The sequence below is a fragment of the Talpa occidentalis genome, unplaced genomic scaffold, assembly GCF_014898055.3.
Source record: "Talpa occidentalis isolate TD23 unplaced genomic scaffold, MPIMG_talOcc4v2.1 talOcc4.4, whole genome shotgun sequence".
Lineage (NCBI taxonomy): Eukaryota > Metazoa > Chordata > Mammalia > Eulipotyphla > Talpidae > Talpa > Talpa occidentalis.
The window spans coordinates 46,171,864-46,195,165 of record NW_023604295.1 but is presented as its reverse complement, the minus strand read 5'-3'; the positions used below and the strand labels follow the sequence as shown (position 1 = coordinate 46,195,165).

The 23,302-nt window shown below is 37.6% G+C and overlaps 2 protein-coding genes across 2 annotated transcripts in view; both read right to left on the bottom strand.

Moving 5' to 3' along the window:
• The window catches only part of GPR156 (G protein-coupled receptor 156), a 93,727-nt gene extending 86,987 nt beyond the window's left edge, over positions 1 to 6,740 (bottom strand). Inside the window, exon 1 of the mRNA XM_054700536.1 lies at positions 6,711 to 6,740. The gene's annotated coding sequence lies outside the window, so the exon portion shown is untranslated. The remainder of the gene's footprint in view (positions 1 to 6,710) is intronic.
• On the bottom strand, positions 1,040 to 17,451 carry LRRC58 (leucine rich repeat containing 58). The gene is made up of 4 exons (XM_037525483.2): positions 16,864 to 17,451; positions 11,174 to 11,302; positions 9,923 to 10,200; positions 1,040 to 6,964 (listed from the first exon to the last, which is right to left on the bottom strand). The coding sequence occupies exons 1-4, from the start codon at positions 17,361 to 17,363 to the stop codon at positions 6,756 to 6,758; spliced, it is 1,116 nt and encodes a 371-aa protein (XP_037381380.1). The 5' UTR covers positions 17,364 to 17,451; the 3' UTR covers positions 1,040 to 6,755.
• Between the last annotated feature and the right edge of the window lie 5,851 nt (positions 17,452 to 23,302).

The following is a 23,302-nucleotide window of genomic DNA, read 5'->3' as shown; positions in this document are numbered from 1 at the left end:
GCAGATTCAGGGGTGATATTATTACTCTACTAACTTTAAGTTGCATGTGCATTAGCTTAGGAGGGATTAAGATACCTAGAGATGACTAAAAAGGGTGTGGTGAGTGATGCAAGAACTTACAAACATTTGAGAACTACAAAAATAGAAGTTTTGAGCACAGATAATTGTAGACTCTTGAGGTTAGGGAAAACCGTGAATAACATTATAAAGGTTACACAGAGGTTAAAATTAATGACCAAAAAAAAAAAAAAGCCCTAAAAATATACAACTAGTTCTAAGATAAACTTGATTTCCAAGAAGTTAAACTTATTTCTTATTTAACCTATCTTCATTTAGTTCATCTTTTAAAAGCAAAAGCAACAGAGAATATTTTCTTTTCCATGAGTTTCCATGGCACCATGAATAAGTTTACCTCTTCATTTAAACCTTCTATGTATTTATAGAAGTCTTGCGACTGAGTTTTTAGATTTAGGGGGTAAAATAATCAAATAGTGTCATATACAGATTTAAAAGAATCTGGCACAAACTATGTATAGTACTTACAAAAATGTGAAGTTGAATTGAACTTTTCTTGTTTCCTAGTATGAGAATCTATGTTCATGGACTAACTGCAGTGTCTTCTCCTAGCAGATGCCTGCATTTTCTTATCTTTTCATGATGAATTCAACCTGTTCATAACTGCTGCTTGGGATGTCAGTATGTTTTTATCTATAGTCACAAGAACCAGTGAAAAAGTGTTCCTCACCCATGGAAATGCTATTAAGACCTTCTATGTACTAACCAACTGAATGCTGAGTTTTCCTCATCTCAGCAAATTTGAAATATTAGCTGTTTTGCAAAGAACATGTCTTTCCTACCTACTCTGCTTACTTCAATTAATAACAAACTACACCATTCTTCCAAATTCTGGAATCTAGAAATATGTCAGGTGTTCTAGGGAACTAAAGGACAATAATACATAGTACTGTAATAACAATGTGCTTACTTAAAATAGTACACTACTTTGGGTTAAAATTGTTTGATTTTTGGACTAAACACAAAAGTAACTGATGCTAGCAAGCAAATAAACTCACCAATTTATTACAGCATGTATCGTAAATCTGTTAAGACTGTAGCGTAGAAGAAACTCTAGTAAAAAGGAGCCAGATCTACTTCATCTTTTATCATTTGCATCTAGTACAGAGAATAAATACTAATACATGCTTATCTTATTTATGTACTGAAAAAATTCAAAATACAAATAAGCAAAGATATAGCAAGTAATTAGGCAAATACCAACATTGTAATTTTAGGTTTGTTTTTTTTTTTAGGTAAAAGTTAGACAATTGAAACTCAAATACTGTTGCTTTTGCAGAATACAGAATCATATTCCAACAAAACACTTAAGAAAATAAGGCACAATGTTTGATAAGGCAAAATTCACAGATAGTTAATATAAGATCACATTCTTTTGCATTTCCAGGATGAAGGGGGGAAGAGATAGTACAATTAAAGTAGCTTAAATATTTTAGAGCATTTACCAGTACAAGGTAGTATATATATTTGATGCAATTAAATATATCTTGTCCTGAAAATAAAGTTTAATTGCTGAGTTACATTTATTGTTACCATTAAATTTTAAATGCCTATATACCTATATAGACATTCCTAATGCACAAGATTTTAAAATACAGAAAATAAAGAAATTAGATAATAAAAAGTAATTTGACCATAGTAAAAGCACATATTCAATATTCTTTGTTGATACTTTAAAGTCCCAAACTTTATAAAAAGTTAAAATACTGGTTATTTAAAATAATTCTCCAATTATGTTATTGTTTCTGATGAATAAAAAGTGGGCTCAGAAATGCAACAAATCTCAATTCCAGACACACAGGTCTCCCCATGATTGCTATAAAGTGATTGTTGAGATTAATATTCTTTGTCTAACACATCAATGTCAAGTGAAGTGAAGGAATTTTTCTTAAAACATCAGCTGCAGACAGAATAATTAACCAACCAATGTTTCTGTAGTAACATTTGCTGTAATCATAATGTTAATCTTATCCTTGTTTTTTTGCCTAACTGGAATTTAGAATAAAGTATTTTATCCAATTATATAGGGCCAAGGGAAGAAATTAAGTTCTGAGGAATGCAGAGTTTCTCCACCATGGCTTTCTGGTATGCTGGCATATAAATAACCTTCAAAACTACACAATCTTAAAATTTATTAGATTGAATACTGTGTCAAATAATACATTGAGACTGGTCAACGCTAGGTAAAATCTAGTATAGTAGCACCCAAATCAATGTTACCCTGTGTGTGTTCAATAATGTGTAATGTTTGCAAGTGAATTGTTATTTTTCTGCATTAATTCTTAGCAAATATGGATCAAGGATAGGAAAAAGATGTACTTACATGGGAAAATATTAAAACATACCCCCTACAGTCTAGTTTTACAAAGAAAATAAATGGGAAATAGGCCTTACAGCAATGTTTTTATATTATGCTATTAATATGAAGATGCTTAGGAACTTCTCTGTCATCTTTCACTGGTAAAATATAAATTTCCTTTACAATATAATATAAAAAAGAATATATCTTTTCAGTGATTTTACTTCAGGGGACCCTGATCTTTATGGTTTTGATCCTCTGCGATGGTATGCATGATTGAGGTTTCCTCTCCAGAAGCCCTAAACACCCCTCAAGATAACAGTCTTTGTCTCTCAAGTCAAATGCAAAGGGTCACAACCAACTTATTTAAATAACAGTTCCCCAAACTTTGTGTCTAGAGTGGAGGATTTAAGGCACATATACTCTGAACACAGCTGAAGACACAGCTAAGTTTAAAAAGATCAGGACTATAATGAAAATATAAAATCAGATATTGAGATTAATGTTATGCAAAGGATGGTGCTTAATACAGGTAGCGTAGGTCAAGTTATTTTTCTGTATGAGGAAATCAGAACTTTGCATTACAGATCACATTGCCTATAAAATCTACACAGCCTAACAACCTCATTAAATTCCCAGCACAACAACTTGAAAGCTCATTATTTTGGATTAAATGTGTTGTAATATTTATACTGACTTAATAAAATTGCTACCTTGAATGAGAAGGGGTAATTTAGGTAACAATTAGGTATTTCTAAATAAATGCATTTTAACTAATTTATATACATGTACTATAACTGATAAAGTTTTGTCTAGTGTTATTATTTAGAATAACTATAACAACTATTTAGAATAACTATTTAGCTATTGTATAGCTACTGCTAAAATGCTTTTCAAAGATCAACTTCATTTGTACTAATTATCTGCTTAGTCATTTTTCTTCTTTACATAATGAAACAGTAAACATTAACCACAAATTCGAGGTTAATGAGGTATTACCATCTTCCTTTAGAAAGAACAAAGTTGACTATAAGAAAATCCTATTACTTACTGGCCCTTCATTATGGAGGAATGTGGACAATCTCCCAATAGCAGAAACTGAGTAAATTCAGATGGTTTTGATAGAGGGCCACTTAATTTTAAAACAATTTGCTATCAAAGGGCTTTCTTGGCTCAGGGATGTCCCTGGGTGTCTAGTTTCTTCTCTTTTCCTTGCCCTTTGTTGCTTTAATGATTTCTTTCACTAAATACTCCAGCAGTCTGCTTTTTCCCCCCACTCTTTGTTTAAAGTCAGTATTTAGATGTGTAGCAGAATCTTCTGCAGTATTACACAGCATTCACACGGACTGCCTTTAACTTTAAATTAACACAAATTTTTTCAAATTGGAGGTACAGTTTATAATGCAAGTCTTTACTTTTAAATTCAGCAACAAAATTCCAAATATCAAGAATTTTAAGAATTAGAGATTCCTACGGTATACATTCAGAAGTGAAATATGAAAATGACCCTCAGGTCCACCTTCATTATTCACACACAAGGTAAAATGAGAACCCTGACCCGCTTGCCCTTAGGTTAGCCAGTCCCTGGCACCATGGAAGCAAGCATTATATTCTTCCTAGTTCCTAAAATCCTAGGATTATCTCACACCAATTCACTGTGATGACACTAATAGAAGTGGATTCTAGGAATGTACCTATTTCAATTAAGATATCAGCACTAAAGAATTCCATTATAACACTTAATACTTTTGTTAAGTAGTTTTATCTACAGTTTTAGTCACTAAAATTGTCCAAGTGAAACAATATCAAAAACATGTGACTTAGAAACTGTAGTGGCAGACTATGATTTTAAAAACATAGCTAAATGATTTGGGAGCCAATCATCTGTTTTCTAGATTATCAAGTCCCTTGTATCCTTTGAATTAGTGTCTATGATCACTCATTATGAAAAAAGGGAAGGTAGGGCAAAAAAAACACAGAAAATATTAGAAATTATTAGCAGCTCTTGTAAAAGGTTAGATCAAATGTAAAAAAACAAACAAAAAAAACAAAACAACCAGCTAAACATAAATTACAGTAAAAATCACCAGAGTTGCACACTGATCACAGATTTTCAAAAGTACATACAGAGAACCATAACAAACATTTTGCTAGACACTGAAAGACATTTTGCTCTATAGTGTAGCATATAACTACACTATATAGCAAAGGCTACATAATAGCAAAGGCTACATTGTGGGTTGGACCTATTTACACCTGTAAAAGATAAATCAGTATACCCTTTCTCTGGGGAGCTCGAGAAAAGTGTGCAAGGTTAACTATTATATTTACAAAACTGCCCATTTATTTTACAAAGACTAACTTTTAGCTAAGATTACCTAAGCTGTTACTTAGATCAAGCTGGTCATGAATTAAGAAGTAAACTGAAGCATAAGTCAATTTTTAAGTCATAAAAATTTGTTCCTATCAATTAACTATGAAAACACTACTTATTTCTATGAAAATATTTTATGTATCTAAACTTAGTCACTTATAAAATATTAGGGCCTGCCTAAGTCATCTTTAGCTTTCATAATTTTATAGTATGCATCTCACTGTGGCTCAAATGGAGAAGTAAACAAAGACTTTTTATTATTTCCATAATTACCCAAGAACTACTTTGCTAGGCAGTAAAAACATACAAGATTACTTTTATAAACATAAAAATTTCTCAGTCAAAAGAAAAAAAGAGTCATACTACATTATAACAAGGTGAAGGGATTCACTCCATAGCAGCGTTTCACAACTGCAGTCATGAAACTCTCAGGGTGTTTCATGAATTAACATATAATCAACAAACTCCAAACTATCCTACAGTATATTTTCTTCTAAAATAAAAAATAACATATATGAAAAAAACAAATAAATGTACATGTCACTATTTTACAATGATCAGCTTTCAGAAATGGGATGTGCAGTCATGAATGCTGGGAAGTCAGAAGGGAGTTTATCTGATGGTCCAATGCATTTCTGACTTGTGTATCACTGTGCTAAGTAATACTGACTAACAACCATATGCTACTATAGGTTAAGTATCTAATACTAGTATGTTTTATATTTTCTTTTATAATATCAAGTTATAGATGTACTATCACTCAATTTTTATTGCACATTAGTTAATAAAAATTGGTCATTTCAAATAGCCTTCAATCTGTTAAACATTTTTCTGCTATACTTTAAAAATAAACTTTGCAATTTTTCTGTTTTATCAATACATTATTTTCAAAATGTATTCCATGATTTAACTAGTTTTAAAAGCTGTTCTATTGTGTACAAATACAATGACTGCGGCCCCCAATTTTGAGTGAAAATGATTTTCAATTTTTTCTTCTAAAAGTAGAGAAAATTATAGTTCAGGTCACATAGGCAAAGTCATATTCTACTGTCAAAAATTTTTAAATGATTTTCTCATTTCATTAAAGAAAGATATAAAGAAACTTCCCTAGTTTACATTTCTTTTCTATCACAAGAAGTCTGACATATATTTCTATCAAAATGATTATGATGACAGATTGATGGAGACTGGGGCCTTCCATTAAGTATAAAAGTGAATCCCTGATAGGGGATCGTTTACTCTTTAGAGAATGAGTTAACGGTGGCCAGGAGCTCAGATGTTAACATCCAATTGTTTACCTTGTTCTGTTAAAGCATATTTTAAATTGTCTGCATAGTTTCTTGAATGTATTTCTAAATCTTTGTTAAGATTAAGGCACTAAACAGTTCTTTCTGGATTATGTAAGGGTTAACACCAATCATGTGGAACAAAGGAGGAGAATTGAAGAGTTTTAAAATCCTAGATAAGAGTTCTACCCCTTAATTTATCAATTAGTAGGTCAGAGAGGTTTAGGTCCTACATAACTACCTGTTTATACAAACAGCTCTAGATTTATATATGGGCAATACAAGAAGATGCAGTGTTCCTGTTATGGTGCAGTGTTCCACCCAGACCAAAGGACAACTCTGGTGATAATTACAGCTTTGATCACTGCTGTCTCTATCTCAACTGTCACAGGTTACACCACTCACAATCTATTATAGCACCTTTCTTCAGAATGTTTCATTCTGCTGTGTGATTCATACAAAATGTGAGTGATAACTGCAAACAATAGCCCAATTTGAAACTGCCATTTAGAATGAATTATATGCAAAGAATCCAAACATAGAACTGAACTCATTTCTACTGAATAAGTAAATGAGATACAACTCTTTTATATCATCTCTTTCTCTTTCATGGACATTCAGAAAATGAAGATAAGGTTTCTAGTGAACTTCAAAGTCTATTTTCTTTTCTAATCACCTTTGCTCAGTCTTTTGAGTTATTTCACACCACACTGTACCCTTCTTAACCAAGAAGAACCTTCTGCATTCTGTGGGCAGCAACACTGGCTTCATCCTCTGAGTCAGATTCGCTCTGGGATGTGGAGCTGTGAGAGGCAGAACTGCAGGGGGAAGAGCATTCGGGAGAACACAGGTAGTGCATCAGTGGGAGGCGGTACTTCCCACAGAAGTCCACAAATTTAATTTGTCTGACACAGCAGTCAAAGTAGACTCCTGGAGAAAAGAAGAAATAAGCACATGGTAATCATTAACAAAATAACAAAGCAAAGAGTCATCTATGTTTTTAAATTCTTTTTCCAGCATTCTGAAGAAATGTCAGATAGTCTCTTTCATGAATTTTAGAAGCAGGAGTAGTAGTTGTTCTGGGACCTCCCTGGTGGCGCAAGGGGATAAGACACAACTTATGAAGCTATCTGCAGCCATTGCAGCATGAGTTCGATCACCAGCCAGGGAGCAACCCGCATGGCGCAGCAGACTTCTCCTGACTCACCTGCTGCTCCCCTCAGCAGTGTATTTCAGTAGATCTGCCCGTTCTGTTCCCCACTGGTGTCTCTGGTGAATCCTCTCACCTCCCACACCTCTGGCCTATACCCGAGTTCTTGTATGCAAAAACAAATAAATCTTTTTTTTAAAATGTAGTTGTTCTATAGCTATTTATAGAAATATTGGAAGGTATCAGGGATGGCAATCTGAATGGAAAGAGAAGGCCAACAGACTTATCTTAAAGGCAGCTTGTATTAAAAAGACACAGTTTACTTAGCATGTTTTCTCTCAGTGATGGGGATTGTAAGATACCTAAGTGCCCTTCCTCTATCCCCAAGCTACTGTGTGGTATTACCCACAGTCAGAAATTAAAACACAAAAAACCCAAAAACTTCTTTAAAAATGGTCTTAAAGAAGTAGTTGTTATATAAAACTTGAGGACAACTTTTGGTATTCCTGCTCTTATGTACTGGAAAGGAAAAATTAAAACCACTAACATACCATCTTAAATTCTTCAGGTTTCACTAATGATCTTACTTGATTCTCATATTGAATAACAATATTCTTATATTGTTAGATAGACTGAAACTAGTATTCCGCTCTTTTAATTCTGAATTCCGCGCTCATGAACCATGGACTTCAGCTAAGTAAAAACGCAGCTAAACATGAGGAGAAAGCAGAGGTTGTTGTGCCTCAGAGTGAGTGCTAGGTGCTCCATAAAAAAGATACCACACATCTCTAGCCATGCGGCTGTCATAATGGTTGTAGCAAAACTGGGACATTTAGAACTCTGGATCCCATCATCTTACTGGAGAGAAATCTCAATCTCTACTAATACCTAAGTTTCCTCTGGTACCAAGTCCTCTGTGTGCATCACATAGGGACAAAAATTAAAGAGATTTGGTCCAAGCAAAGGAGAAACAGTATTTTTTTTCCCTGATACTTCTCCATTAACTTCTGAATTATTTGATCCCACAGCATGTATAAATCATAGTCTTCAAAGAGAAACAAGGTATGTTACTGTGAACAAAAGTCTCCAAAAGAGTTCCTGAAAACAGACATGAATAATAAAATAAAGCATTACAGAGTTAGCATGAACCAAAACAAGCACAACACTATCTTGTCCTTTTTTTTTTTTTAAAGATTTATTTATTTTTTTTTTTTTCATGTTTTATTTATTTATTTTGTTTGTTTGTTTGTTTGTTTTGTTTATACATGCACTGGGTACAGTCAGAAGCGCGGGAGGGTGAGAGAATTCACCAGAGCCAGAGCGGGGAGCAGAGCAGGCAGAAGGACCGAAGTACACTGCTGAGGGGAGCAGCGGGCGGCAGGAGAGGTCTGCGCGCCATGTGGGATCCTCCGCCGGTGGCCGGGGAGCAGCCGGGGATCGAACCGGCGCCGCAGAGGCCGCGGGCAGCTTCGCAACCCAGCGCTCAACCGCTGCGCCACCGGGGAGGCCCAAAGATTTATTTATTTTTATACAAGAGCCGGGGTACAGAGCAGAGGCACGGGAGGGTGAGAGGATCCACCAGAGACAGAGCAAGGAGAACAGGCAGAATGACTGAAATACACTGCTGACGGGAGCAGCGGGCGAGACAGCAGAGGTCTGCCGCACCATGTGGGAATCTCCCTGGCCGGCCGGAATCGAACCCACACTGCAGAGGCTGCGGACAGCTTCACAGTGCTGCACTCAACCTGCTGCACCAGTGAGGAGGTCCCCACTATCTTGTCATTTGTTAAGTCCTCAGATTATACAAAAACTAAATATCTCACAAAACATACTGCTTTTGTTTAGAGTTTAGTAACTAATATGTCTGAGGGGGGAAACAATAACAGTTCATTTTATATATTATCTTAAATTTTAAACTAGTAGTTTTAAAGTATTTTTGTTCTTAAGATAAATAACACATCAGTATACTAAATAAACGATTAAGAAAGAAACCATTTAAGAGAGAAAAGTATTCTTGCAGATGTCCATTTCTAGAAAAGGAGAGATTCAATATAATCTATGAAGCCTATAAAGCCTGGAGTGAATGATGTCCCTTGCCACTGTCAAAGTCAACTTAGGAAAGGAGAATCACAGGGAAAAGCTCAGGCACTTCTCACGTGGCTTAGTACAGCAACCTCTGCTTCTGAGAGTAGGTGGTTAGCAAAGGCCCAGTGTTATTGTTTTTTAAAATAACAGCATTTTTTTTTTACTCTATTAATATTCTTTCAGGTATTTACATCATTTTCTGTCTACTTAAATGTCTAATGGTTTTAAGATACAAGGAAGTATTCAAGGAAAATCTCACCTAGCTCTATATATCATTACACAGCATTTCCTTAGCACCTATATTTATTCTACTACAGTAAAAACTTTTCTGCACTCCCATTAAGTTGGATTTAAAAAAAAATTCACTAGGGACCCAAAATAAAATGATCTATAAAATTCCAGGGTACATTTTGAAATTGGTACACATTTAGCCATTCTCATAATCTTGAATTATACTTTTTAAAAGTATCATTTTGTGGGGGGGATACAGGCAGATTAGAGAGGATAAAATGTCTTATTTTCTGGTAAAAGAGTGTTTTGAAAGGATGAGGGAAACAGACTTTCTCTGAATAAAGATAATTAAAGTAACACTTAAATGATAAATTTAAAAATTAGGTAAATAAATTAGAAACAAAGAAATTGAATTAACTTACCTCCACACTTTGGATTTGGGCAATTGCTGGCTAAACTCAAGTATCTAAGAAGATTCCCAGGAAGATCACAGGGAGTATATGAAATATTTCGAATTTTAATGGTCCGTGCAGCTAATTCCAGGAGAGTTGGAGGATCATAGGTTAAATCTCTAACAAAACGAACAACCAGTGGATTTCCTCGCAAACTCAATTCTTCCAAATGAATAAGGTTGAGGATTTCTCGAGGCAGGTATGTCAACAGGTTATTATGAAGACTGAGGGAGCGAAGGGAATGCAACCTAGAACAAATGCAATACAAAAAGTAATAGCAGTAAGCAAGATAATTACCAAGAAAGCTTAAATGAAAAACTTGATTTCCACATAAGAATGAACAATTAAGTAAGATTAAGGTAACCAGAAGTAAAATAAAAAGTTGCTGAAACTAGATCAGAGTACAGCTTTGTAAATATTATGAAGGACTTATGTCCATGGTGTTTTTAGAGAGCTTAGACTATATAGAGAATTCTTAGAATATATAGAGTATTCTTATAATTGACTTCACAAATGCTAGATTTAAAGTTTTTTTTTTAAAATATGTTTTATCTTTCAGATACCTAAAAAAGGAAAGCTTTCAAATGTAGCAGGACTCTAAATCCTTCACAATGTCATCTCATTAGGACAAGCACGGTTCACATCGAATATAAAATCTATGATGCCACAAAAGCAGGGGAACTTCGTGTTAAATTATACTTTTTTTTTTTTTAGATTTATTTATTTGTGCATACAAGAACTTGGGTACAAGCCAGAGGTGCAGGGGGTGAGAGGACCCACCAGAGACAGAGTCGGGAACAGAACAGGCAGATTGACTGAAATATACTGCTGAGGGGAGCAGCAGACAAAACAGGAGAGGTCTGCTGTGCCATGTGGGTAGCTCTCTGGCCAGCCTACAAAACTCGTGCTGCAGAGGCTGCGGACAACTTCACAGTGGTGTGCTTAACCCCTTCACTGTGCTATGCTTAACCAGGGAGGCCCAACATTATTTTTGATTACAGAAAACAGGTCAAACAAATATTTTGAGGAATAAACCAGAACATTTAAAATTAACATTAAAAATAATCCAATTCATAGCAAACCTCAGAGAACTATAATTCTCATGTATTATTTACTCTGAAAACACCTAATTCTTTTCTCATATAAAACATGTGCATGCAGGCAGGACAATAATTCTTAATAATGGATCTATATATATATAAACTACCAGGAAGAACTCACTGTGAAAGCTGAGGAGGCACACTTTGTATTTTGTTGTCACATAACACCAAATAATTTAGAGAAGGCAAATTTGCTAATTCTGGTGGAATTTCTTTGATGAAGTTTCCTCCAAGATATAAACACTCTAAACTGCAAATTTAAATGAACAAAAACAAAAATTAAAAGCTGGACAAGATACTCCAATATCTTCATTATAATGAACACATTTCTATTATATGTTTTACTTAGAATTTGCTATATAGTCCTAGAGAAATAATATAATCTTCAAGGATCTTAAAGGTAAGCAGACATGACAAACCAATGTTACACAGTATTGTAATTAAACATAAAACAAGGGCAAAAGAAAGGATAACATGATTAAAATGCCAAAATAAGGTGACAATCCATAAATGATTTAGAAGTTTAAAAGGTAGAGAAATAAGAAAAGGACACAATAGTTCTGATTTCCCAGGGAAGGGTTTTGATTTCAGCTGGACTATGCTTTCAGCCTAGCAAGATGGGAGAAAATAGGTTACTTCAGGCTGGAGAAGAGGGATTTTTACTGGACAATCAGCACATCTTTTAACACCGAAGAATCCAGAGATCAGACTAGAGAAAGGCAGACTATAGGAACACTGAATTCCGTGCTGATAGGTTTGATTTGTTGCACTCCTAGGCAATGGGACAACCACTAGCCTTTTGCTGAAGATTGGGGAAAATACTGCTAAACTTTACATTTCTTCTTTGTTACTACAACAAACGCATTCTTCAGATATTTACTTATCTAAATATATCATGTATAACTATCTTGATATTAAAGTTCCAGATAATTATCCTGTTTTCTAACCACTTAACATTCTGGACATAGCAGATATCGCCCTACAATGTACCATTATTCTTTGTGGTAATGAATGTAGAAGAGCTCTTTGCAAAAGACTTTTGGAGGGGATGGCAGAATCAATTCTTTCAATATATAAATATAAATAAAATGTATTCACATATATTCTTTTCACTATTATACTACTTTTTCTTTTTCTTTAAAAGATTTTATTTATTTATTTATACAAGCACTGGGTACAGTCAGAAGCGCTGGAGGGTGAGAGAATTCACCAGAGCCAGAGTGGGGAGCAGAGCAGGCAGAAGGACCGAAGTACACTGCAGAGGGGAGCAGCGGGCGGCAGGAGAGGTCTGCGCGCCATGTGGGACCCTCCTCCAGAGGCCGGGGAGCAGCAGGGGATCAAACTCGCGCCCAGCACTCAACTGCTGCGCAACCGGGGCCCACTACTTTTATTTTTCTGCTAACTCAGTAGATACTGTCACTTTGTCAACACTGTCACCACCTGATTAAAATCTTTTTTAAAATAAAAAACAAAAACCAGCTATTCAATGGTGTGAAAAATGGCACCTTTCTGGTACCTCCATCCTCCCCCCTCACCCCCAGCTCCAATTTGCAGTTCCCTAATTATTAATGAAGTTTGCCTCTTTCTGTAAGTTTTTGGCCACTTTGCATCCCTAGGAAACTGCCTGTTTCTATCCTTTTTCTCAATGGTTATGTGACTTTCTGTTATTAATTTGTTGGGCGTGCTACTGCTGTTAAATATATGTTCTGTTTAACCTTATCCCTCTGTGCCACAGAGTTTGGTCTGTTTTTATTCACATTTTATATGTGTACAAAGAAGGTGTATCTATTAGGATTAAGTTTCTTAAAAATTCAAATTTTTATCATCTTTCTCATTATTTTGCTTCCAGATTTCATGGTTAGTCTCCTACCCTGAATAGTTCTGTCAATTTGTCCCCTCTTTCCCTTCAAAATATAGAAGCTACACTGCAGATAGATTCAAGTTCATAACAATTAAAACTTCTTGCTGAATTGTTCCTCAATCCACATGAAGCATTTCTCTTCCATATAATTCATTTTGCCTTCAAATCTATTTCCTTTGATTTTCAATGCCTCTTGGCTTTGTTTTTGTTAGTAATTATTTTATTTAGGACTAGCTCTAGTACTTACTTATGTAAGAACTTGGCCAGTTACTTATTCTTGTTATGTTCCAGTTTCCTCTTCTTGAAAATGGAATAATATTATATGTCATATGAGTACTTAATCAACAAGTATGAACTAGACCATATCATGTGCTAGAGACCATTCCAGGGAAGACAGTGCAATTAAAATAAAGTTCTTGATATTAAGAAGTTTACATTCTAGTGGAGAAATAGACAATCAATAAATGTGTATAGATTATGCCAGAAAGCATTAAGTGCTACAAAGAAAAGAACCAGAGGGTGATAGAAGTGCTAGTCTTGAAAGGGTGGCCAGGAAAGGTTTCTCTCAGGACATGACTGTTATTCAATTGGGTCAACTCTTCCTCAATTAGTAGCTGAGCTAACTGAGTGGAATAAAAGGTAAGAGTTCAGAAGTAGAAAAGGACAAATTATCAATTGCATCTATTTCTTCAGAACTATAAAAACAAAAACAAGCTATACTATCCAAAGAGTTATTATGCCTATTTATTAGAAACTAATCTCATATTCTGATGGGAAAAAATGTATACAGATAACCTCATCGTTCACACTGATAGCCTAATTTGCTCCAGGGAAATGAAATTAATCATAAAAAAAAAGATTTCAGCAACTACTTCTGTTATACTTCAAAACTGATTTTTTTGAAACCATTTTTTAAAGATTTTGCTGCAACAGAAAAGTATCAGGGGCTAATTAGATCAAAAGACACAGAGAAGGATCAGCAAGTTACAGAAAACAAACATGAAGACATCCTGCTACATCCAGTGAGTCAATCATGCCAATTTAAACTAAGTATCTGATATTTTACCTGGAATGATGAAAGGTATGGTCATTTATATGGACCATATTTTTTGCATTATTTCTAAATATACCTGCTCTGCTGTTAAAGAGGGCAGGTGTTTCCTCATTGTCCAAACACACCTGACCTGGTTTTAAAAGAAACATGGAAGAGTATACAATACATATCAGGGTTACCAACCAGGTCTAGGGAGTCCACATATATTCAAAGAGAATATGGTGTTCTTGGGCAGATACCTAATGGTTTAAGTGACTGAACTTCCACCTCTACATTTTTGAAGTTTTAATACATTATTTTAGAACTAAGCAGTAAGTAGCCTTTGAGGACTGACCTACACAAATCTCATTGTCTGGGCCTCAAGTCAGTTGCTGACACTAAATCTCAGTTTCTTCATCTGTAAAAAGGAAAATTAGATCATTGCTGAGTTTCTACTTCTAAGAGTGTATTTCTATACATCCCTTTGGCCCACACTCAACCAGAGTTTATATGTGGAGCACAGTCTAAACTTTTACTGAGTCTTCAGTAAAGAGAAATGAAACATACAACTGAAAAATGAAAACAGTGACATAAAAGAAAGCACATACTATCGGAGTCAAGAGTACAATGACCAACAACATAGTCATATTCCCAGAAACTTAGGTTATTCAAGAGAACAGTTTTTTAACCAAACTTCTGCATCACATATGCAACAAAGTAGGAGTCAAAAGAATTAGGTTCTAGCTCTACTCTTGTCACTGGAAAAATCATGGATTTGGACTCAGAGATGCAGAAATCAAATCCAGTCCCACCACTCACTGATTTTGTGATCTTATGACTTAACCTTTCAGAGGTTTCTTTCTCTCATCTCACAATGTTCCTGTGAGAATGAAAGCGTACAACAGGGCCACTGCATTGTAAATGAGATTTTTGCCCACCTTTTCTTCCATGTGATGGAAATAAAACTTGCTCTGGGTTTTTCTAGTATATTATGAAAATTCAAGAGAGAAGGTTGGAATTATGTAACATCAAAATTAAATTGAATTAACCCTGTCGAATTTAAATTTAAGTCTCTCCCCAAACCTTCTATTTCTTACTATCTCTCCTAGTGTCACACTGTATAAGCTACCATCATTTCTCATTTTACTAAAATAGCCTCTTAACCAGTCCTCAAAAACTCATCTCTCCACTGCCTCACATTTCTCCACTCCCTCCCTATTCCATTCCTCACAGTAACAGGAGGGATATGCTCAAAACTCTCTCATGTATACTTAGACTGAAACTCAAAACTATAACACAGCCTTCAAGATCTGACATGACCTGGGATCTGGTCCAAATTTGTATTTGCTATTTTTCCTGTCATTTCCTTCCTATGCTCTAATGTAATAATTTCTTTCAAAAATTGTGATCTGTAGTTCTTGCCTCTTTCACAAGCTTTGTCCCTTCTACTTGGGTGTTCCACTCCACTCTCTTCTAGTTAATTCCTACTCTTCCTTCGAAAGCTCAATCCAAATGTTATTTGCTCAAAGACTAAGTCAAGAACCTCTGTTATTTCATTTCAAGGCACTCTGTATGTCACTGAACGTATAACAATTGTTGTTAAATAATGAGGTTTACACTTAAGTGTTTAAGATCTCTTCTGTTAATCTGTTAACTTCATGTTGGCAAGATATGTTTACCAGTGTATCTCTAGCACCTAGGACAGTGCCTGACACTTGGCAGGTAAATACAGGGACATCTTGTCCAAATATCTCATTTACAGATTGGAAAGCTACAGTCAAGATCTGTTAAGTGACTTGCCTAAATAAGGTTGGGAAATCAGGGATTTCCATTCTCTGGCTAATGTTCTTTTCAATACACTTAACTCCGAGATCATGTCCAACTCTAACATTCCGTTATCTAAGAAAATTCAATAAAAGATGTGTAAATATTTTATAAATGTAAGACATTTTTTTCACTCTGGACAATACATTTGCTCTGTTTTATTTCTCACTTCCCTGAAGGGCACCTTGAAGGCAATTTTGCTACTCTTTAGAGAGTTGATTCTTATCAGTAATAAATGGAGTATAAGACTGAAAAATGTTTCTCTGCTTTCTCCTTCCATTTAATTCAACATACATTTGCTAAATAATACAGTACGCCAGACAAAGCTATACACAAAAAATAATAATCAATAAGGATTATGCAATGGCAAAATGATGTACAGAGAAAGAACTGTTTAGGCAACAAGTGCTGTCCAAGAAGCAGTAAAAGAAAGCTCAATAGAAGACAGTTAAGGTAGTAATTGCTAGCCAGGAAGCAGTAAAGAAAGGAAATAGCAAAGACCCTTGTGACTGGTTCTGAGGGAATAGGAGTATGCCAAGAGCAGGCAACATTTCAAGCAATTACAGAGGCAATGCTTCCATTCAAAACCTATTTAGTGAGTGTCTATAAAGTGCTAGCAAACTGCAACGCTCACTGAATTTCACATATAATATTGTTGGTACTATTACCGAGAAGAAGGTGAAGAAAAAGTAGAAAGCAAAGGTCAGATCAGAGAACCTTGTATGTAGTGCTGAATGTCATAAACTTTGATTACAGGCGTGGAACATCACCAAAGGCTTCTGAGCAAGGACCTGACACTCTCGGATTTACACGCGTCTTACTGCGTACCTGCTCCGTATGGCCCACTCCCCCAGACCCAGAAACTGTCTAGGAAATCTGCGCAGGGGGAAACACAACATACCAAGTACTGTCACGCACACACCATCTTTCAGATCTGCAAACCCAATGTAACTCCTCGAGATGGCAGAGCAGTAATCACTGCCACAGCATTTCAGCCAGAGTCTGCAGGCAGTTACGCGACCACTGAGCAGCGCCTCAACCAGGCTCCCGGACACCGCCAGGCCTCCCTACTCTCAGGCAGCGCCCCACTCACCTCCGCAAGTTCTCGATCTCCGCTGGGATGCTCTGCAGCTGGTTGCCGCCCAGGCTGAGGGTCTGCAGCGCGCGCAGCTCCAGCAGCGAGGAGGGCACCTCCTGGAAGCAGTTCCCACTGAGGTTGAGCACCTGGAGGCTGCGGCACAGCGGCGACTGGGCCAGGCCTTTGGGCAGAGCGCCGGGCCCGCCGAGCCGGTTGTTCTTGGCCAGCAGCGTGCGCAGGCCGCGAAGCCCCAGCAGCTCCGGCCCCAGCGCGGTCAGCGCATTGCCGCTCACGTCCAGCAACTGCAGATGCGGGAAGCCGCTGCCCAGCGCCCGCGGTAGCGACACGAGACGGTTGTGAGGCAGCAGCAACCGCAGCAGCGCCTCGCGCGCGCCGCGCCGCTCCTCGCCCCGCGCCTCCAGCTCCGTCTCCAGCGTCTCGGGGGCCACACTGAGGCGGGACAAGTTCAGTTCGGCCTCCCCCACCGGGGCCACCGCCGCTCCGGCCTCCTCCATCCCGGCCGCCGCAGGGCGCGCGGCCCTAGAGACCGCAGAGCGCCGCGGGAGAGCCACAGGCCCGAGGCTCCGCGGCGCCCCGGAACCTGAAGCGCAGGCGGCGTCGGAAGTGGGGCGGGCCCTGACCCCGCGCGTCCCCGCGAAGTCTCAGGACGCGAGAGTCTGCGTGGCGCGCGCGCCGTCAGGGCCCAGCCCCGCCCCTCGTGGCGCGTGGCGCGGAAGGGCGGCTCGGGGCGGGGGCGCGCGCCCGGAGGCCGATGGCCTCTGAACCCGATGCCCTCTGAACCCGATGCCCTCTGAACCCGGCGGGGTTTTAGATACTCTGGAGTCTGATGACCTGTGCGCTGGGTCCGGGTCCACGGTGATGAGCCGTCCTGAGACTGGTTGTTTGACCTTGAGAGTTCAGGCGTCGCGGCGCCCCGCGCTCTTCGTACAGTTTGGGAGCGGGGCGCCTGGTCTGTGGGCTTCAGTGAGAACACGGGAATTTGGTGTTTCAGTTCTCCGACGCCCCAGGAATTTAAGGTCCGGGGATTAATCAAGCCGACTCTCAAGTGTGAGGACAGCTGGACCAGAAATCAGAACCCCTGATCCTATCTCGGATTCTTTCGTTAAATAGCTTAGTGTCCTCGGACAGGAGATTGACTTCAGTTTCTGCATTCCTAAAATATAATTCTTGCCTTAGTCATCCAGCAGGATTGCTTTTGTTTCTAAAACATGATGGCAGTTAATGTATATCAAGTAGGGACTTTTGACCATTTTAGCTAGAGAAGCACTGATTTTTGGTTTAAATTAGCCTGGGTAGAAATGAATTAGGGAGCCATGAAGGAGGTTCGTTAACTTGAAATAATTCAAATTAATAGGTGAGATTAAAAACTCAAAGGATTGAGATTTAACTGTAGGTTGAAACTAAAGTTTAAGTGGGAAAGTCCTCTAGCTTTAAGTTATTAATTAATATAACTTCTTAATTTCTTCCTTGTCCTAAATGCACTTGTTTCTGAAGTTTTTATGATTATGAAAAGTCATAAGCAGAAATGAGGAAAGATTTAGCTTTTTAAATTTTTTACAAAATTTACGATTAAAAATTAAGATTGTGTATAATTAATGACATTAAATTACTTTCCTACTGGAAAGAGTAAAGTAATTTTTCACTTCGTGTGAGTGATTTTATGCCCTGCCAAACTTAATTTCTGGTTAAGTTATAGTTGTGGAGAGATACACTTTGTCAGAGTAAACCAAGGATAGAATGTTTTTTAGACAGATGGAGTGTCCTGCTTTAGAAACATGTTTTGAAGGGGTTCTTTTAAAAATTAGGCCTTGTTTTGGATCAAGATTACATTCTGGCAGGGATCCTATTATGTTAACACACAAATATTTAAAATAATGCAGTTTTATGCTATAAAAATGTGTGTCTGGACTCAGCAGTGACCCCAGTGCGGATCCCACTCCGCTTGCTCTCTTGCCTTGCTTCACTTTCTCTGTAACAAGTTTGACAAACCCAATATGACTGAGATTGAGAAATCTGCTAAGTCGAAATTGAAGAAGACAGAAAGGCACTGCCTTCAAAAGAAATGATTGAACAGGAGAAGCCAGCAAGTGAATGGTAATGAGGCCTGGGCCAATATGCACTATGCATTGTGCAAGTATTGCCTTCTTTCTTTTAGCTGTTGGACTTTGTAAGATGCAAGAGGTTGGAACAAGTTTGAATAACTGTGCTGCCCCTCTTCAAATCAAACAATCAAGAACTACTGACAGTGAAGTCGTTTCTGCCCCTCCTATCTGCCTGTCAGGGAAAGAACTGGCACGTTGAAGGAATAAGCTCGATGGGAGGAGAGTGAAATCTAAAGTAAAGGCCTAGCTGGTCCAAGGTATCTTGCAGGCTATAAAATGAGTTTAATCACTGTGCTGTTTTTTGGTTCAAATGATTTTAACTACTGGAATGCACAATTTTTAATTTTGATAAAATGGGCTTTAAAACCTGAAAAGAGGGCCTTCCTGGTGGCACAAGGGGTTAAAGATGCAACCTATGAAGCTATTTGCAGCCACTGCAGCAGGAGATCTATCCCCCACTAGGAAGCTACCCATATGGCAGAGCAGACCATTCCTGACTTACCCGCTGCTCCCCTCAGCAGTATATTTCAGTCAGTCTACCTGTTCTGTTTCCCATTCTGTCTCTGGGAATCCTCTCACTCCCCCACACCTCTGGCCTGTACCCCAGTTCTTGTACACATTAATAAATAAATCTTTAAAAAAAAACCTGAAAAGATAGCTAAATAAAACTGTGTGTCTGTAATAAAAAAATACAGTGACCGGAATGTAATGGAAATAAGAAAGTACTTGAATGTGATTGCAAAATAGAGGTAAGATTACAAATCAATGAAAATATGGAGGGAAAGGTGAAAATAGCTTCAGTAATAAAGAATAAAGCTACCTGGTAGAAAGAAATGTTTATACTAATATGTGAATCCTCTTATTGTTCATTGTTACATACTCTTTCAGAAAATCTCAGCTACCACTGTGTTATCTTTCTTCCTTGCAGCCAGAGGGGTTTAAATTAAGCCTCATCCCCCAGCGCTATAGTGGGCCTTGAAACTATTCTGTTAGCCTGGATGATTCTGAAAATGCTCTGGAAGGTGAAGCTTTGGTGACTTGTGGACCTTTGTATTGATGGGGTCTGTCCTGTGACAAGCTGAAGGAGATGCCAGTGAAGCACATGAGAAAGTGTGATGGGAAAAGGAAAAATAATGCATTATGTAGGAAAACGGGATATGGCTTACAGGGAATTGTGAAAATACTTGGTTTTTTGGTCCAATTATCAAAAGCTATAAAAAACCAAGCCACTTGGGTCAAATCTATGTTTCAGGATAAATCTTCTAACTAGTATTTTCTCCAACTATCCTGTGTAGGTTCCCTGAAGGTGGGACCTGTGTCTGTTTACCATGGCATCCCCCTGAGACATAGGCACTCAATAAACAATGAGTGAATGAAATAAATGCATAAGATTTGCCATGCCTGACTTAGATAGCCTCTATTTTCCAATTGACTGTAGTGGACAATCCTTTCATAAACCATACCAGCTGGAAGGCAATGTACTGATGTAGTTAAAACAGACTTTGACTTTTTTTTTTAATCATTAGATACAGGTTTCAAATCTCAACTCCAGAGATTAGATTTCTCTTACTGAACCTGGATTTTGTTTCTCTTTAAGCCTTGATTTCATCATCTGATTAGAAAAAATACTCTCTTAAGGTCATTATAAGGATTAAATCTAAAGCATTTTGCAAAGTACCTCATACAAAATAAGTACTCCATAACCATTTCAGTTATAATTAGCAATAATAGTAGATACTGTTGTAACTATTACTCTCTAACACTTGTTAAATCAGATCAAGGTAAAGAGAAACAAAGTTGAGAACAGTGTTTATTCATAATGGCATAATTTCCTGCATACACTGTGATTTTCTCTTCTGGTCATGCGTGTTTGGGGCATTAGAATTTGAGAGATTGGCCTGAAGTCTCCTTGCCCTGGAATCTTGACTCCCAAGGTTTATGCTCACTGTCCTGTTTCCTAGTTTTCAAGTCATCGTGGCTCCTGAAAGGGGCTCCTACCTCCAATCCAGCCACTTCTGATTGAGTTAGCCTTTCTAAAGCATTGCTTTCATTATTTCCATCCATCTTTCACCCAACAACTCCCCCAAACTCCCCCCCTCATCATTAGTTATCAGAGAAAGTTTATTGTTTAGCCTTGCATAAGGATTTTGGATTATTTCCTCTGCTGAATTCCCTCTATTAATTATTGATTATACAGTAGGACTGGAGTGTTATAAAGCTCCGCCAGCTTTTTACCTACTATAGGAAGCAACAAGTTACTACCTCTGTTTAAGGGTGACAAGAAGGGAGCTACAGTCTTTCAATCCATCATGAGGTGGAGTCAACTATTTACAGGGGCATAGAGTGAGTCTGCAGCCACTTTTGTCGATTAATGTCTACAATTTGGTTATCATTGGCATGTGCCCTCTCTACCTCAGTTTATTCTATAACTCTATAGAGTTGATAGATTAAGATGCTTTCCTCAACATCTTCCCCCAAACTAACTTCCTCTATTAAAGTTAGGACTTTATTCTGAAGATTCAAATCAGATTTGGCGTTTTTGAATCTGAGCGTCTTTGGTGAAACATTTGTAAGAGCTATGGAAGCATCCCTATGACTCCTTCCATTGAATTAATTCCATTAAGGGTTTTTTTTAATCAAAGCAGGCAATGTATTTTTCTTGGTGATTGTTTTGGGAATTTGAAAGGCTGTGTATCTTTTTAATTGAATCCACTTGTTTAGTTTATAATTGTGTTATTTTACATTTCATATGTAGTTAGTCATAGTCACAGTAACCATAAACATAACAATTTTAGTCCCTAATTTATTCATCCCCAAATAATTGTTGAGCACCTCTTGTTTGTAAGAGACTGAACTATACATTGGCACTCTGTCGTGATTACTAAGAATATGGCTAAAATTTACTGTTTTCTAAGTGCCAGGCACTGGCCTAGGGACTTTGTAGCCATTATTTTAATTCTCATACTCATTCTATAAGGTAGGTACTATCACCTCCATTTTATAGAAAGAAAATGGAGTTTGGTAAAATTAAGTAACTTTCCAGTCCCACAGTTATGATGGAACTAGATACCAAAATATTGGAAAAAGAGTCCATAGCTTGTGATTTTGTCCAAATGCAATCTCTGCCTTCAAGAGACTTACAGTACAGAAACAGATTAAATATGAACCCACAAAAGCAAATAATCCAATTAATAAATGAACAAAAGATCTGTTATCCCTTTCTATAGAGAGGGTATACAAATAACCAATAAGTACATGGAAAGATGCTCAATATCATTTGCAAGTGCAAGTCAAAACCACGAAGATACCACTCACACCAAAAGCTAGGTAATGAGGGCCTCCCCGGTTGTGCAGCGGTTGAGCGCTGGCTTGCGAAATTGCCCGCAGCCTCTGCGGCGCCGGTTCGATCCCCGGCTGCTCCCCGGCCACCGGAGGAGGGTCCCACATGGCGCGCAGACCTCTCCTGCCGCCCGCTGCTCCCCTCAGCAGTGTACTTCGGTCCTTCTGCCTGCTCTGCTCCCCGCTCTGGCTCTGGTGAATTCTCTCACCCTCCCGTGCTTCTGACTGTACCCAGTGCATGTATAAACAAAACAAACAAACAAACCAGTAAACAAATAAATAAAGCATGCCTCTATTAAAAAAATAAAATAAAAATAAATAAATAAATAAACTCATTAAAAAAAAAAGTTAGGTAATGAGTACTGGTGACAATATGGAGAAATTAAAACCCTCATATCACTATTGGTGTAAAATAGTGCAACCACTTAGAAAAACAGACTGATAGTTTTTCAAACAGTTTTAAAAATAAAATTACCACATGGCCCAGCAATTCCACTCCTAAATATATATATCTAAGAGAACTGAAAATATGTCCACATAAAAATGTGTACAAATGTTCATATAGCATTATTCATCATTGCAAAAGCATACGTCTGGGAAATGGTGAGAGATCTGGTTTGGCTGGTGCTGGTACTGGTGGTTACAATGGCCAAGTATTATTTCACTTTGAAGAATAATGGGTAAAACATTTTAAAATTGCAGCTTTGTCCCTAGATATAAGGAGAACTGTTATGACATGGTGTAAAGGAAGACTAAAGTTTGAAATGATAAGTTGGTAGAGACCATAGGAGGAGAGGTATGAATATCAGTTATCTCTGCTTCTTTGCCTATTGGAAACTCCAAATCATATGTCGTATTAACTCATGTAGCCCTACCAAAAAAGACTGCCAAGCTGGGGTGTGGAATGTGGTTCCTATAGAAGGCTGTCAAAATAGTCTTATTTCAAATATGAAGTATTCTTCCTGGTCTCTCAATACTGTAGTGGCTTTGGA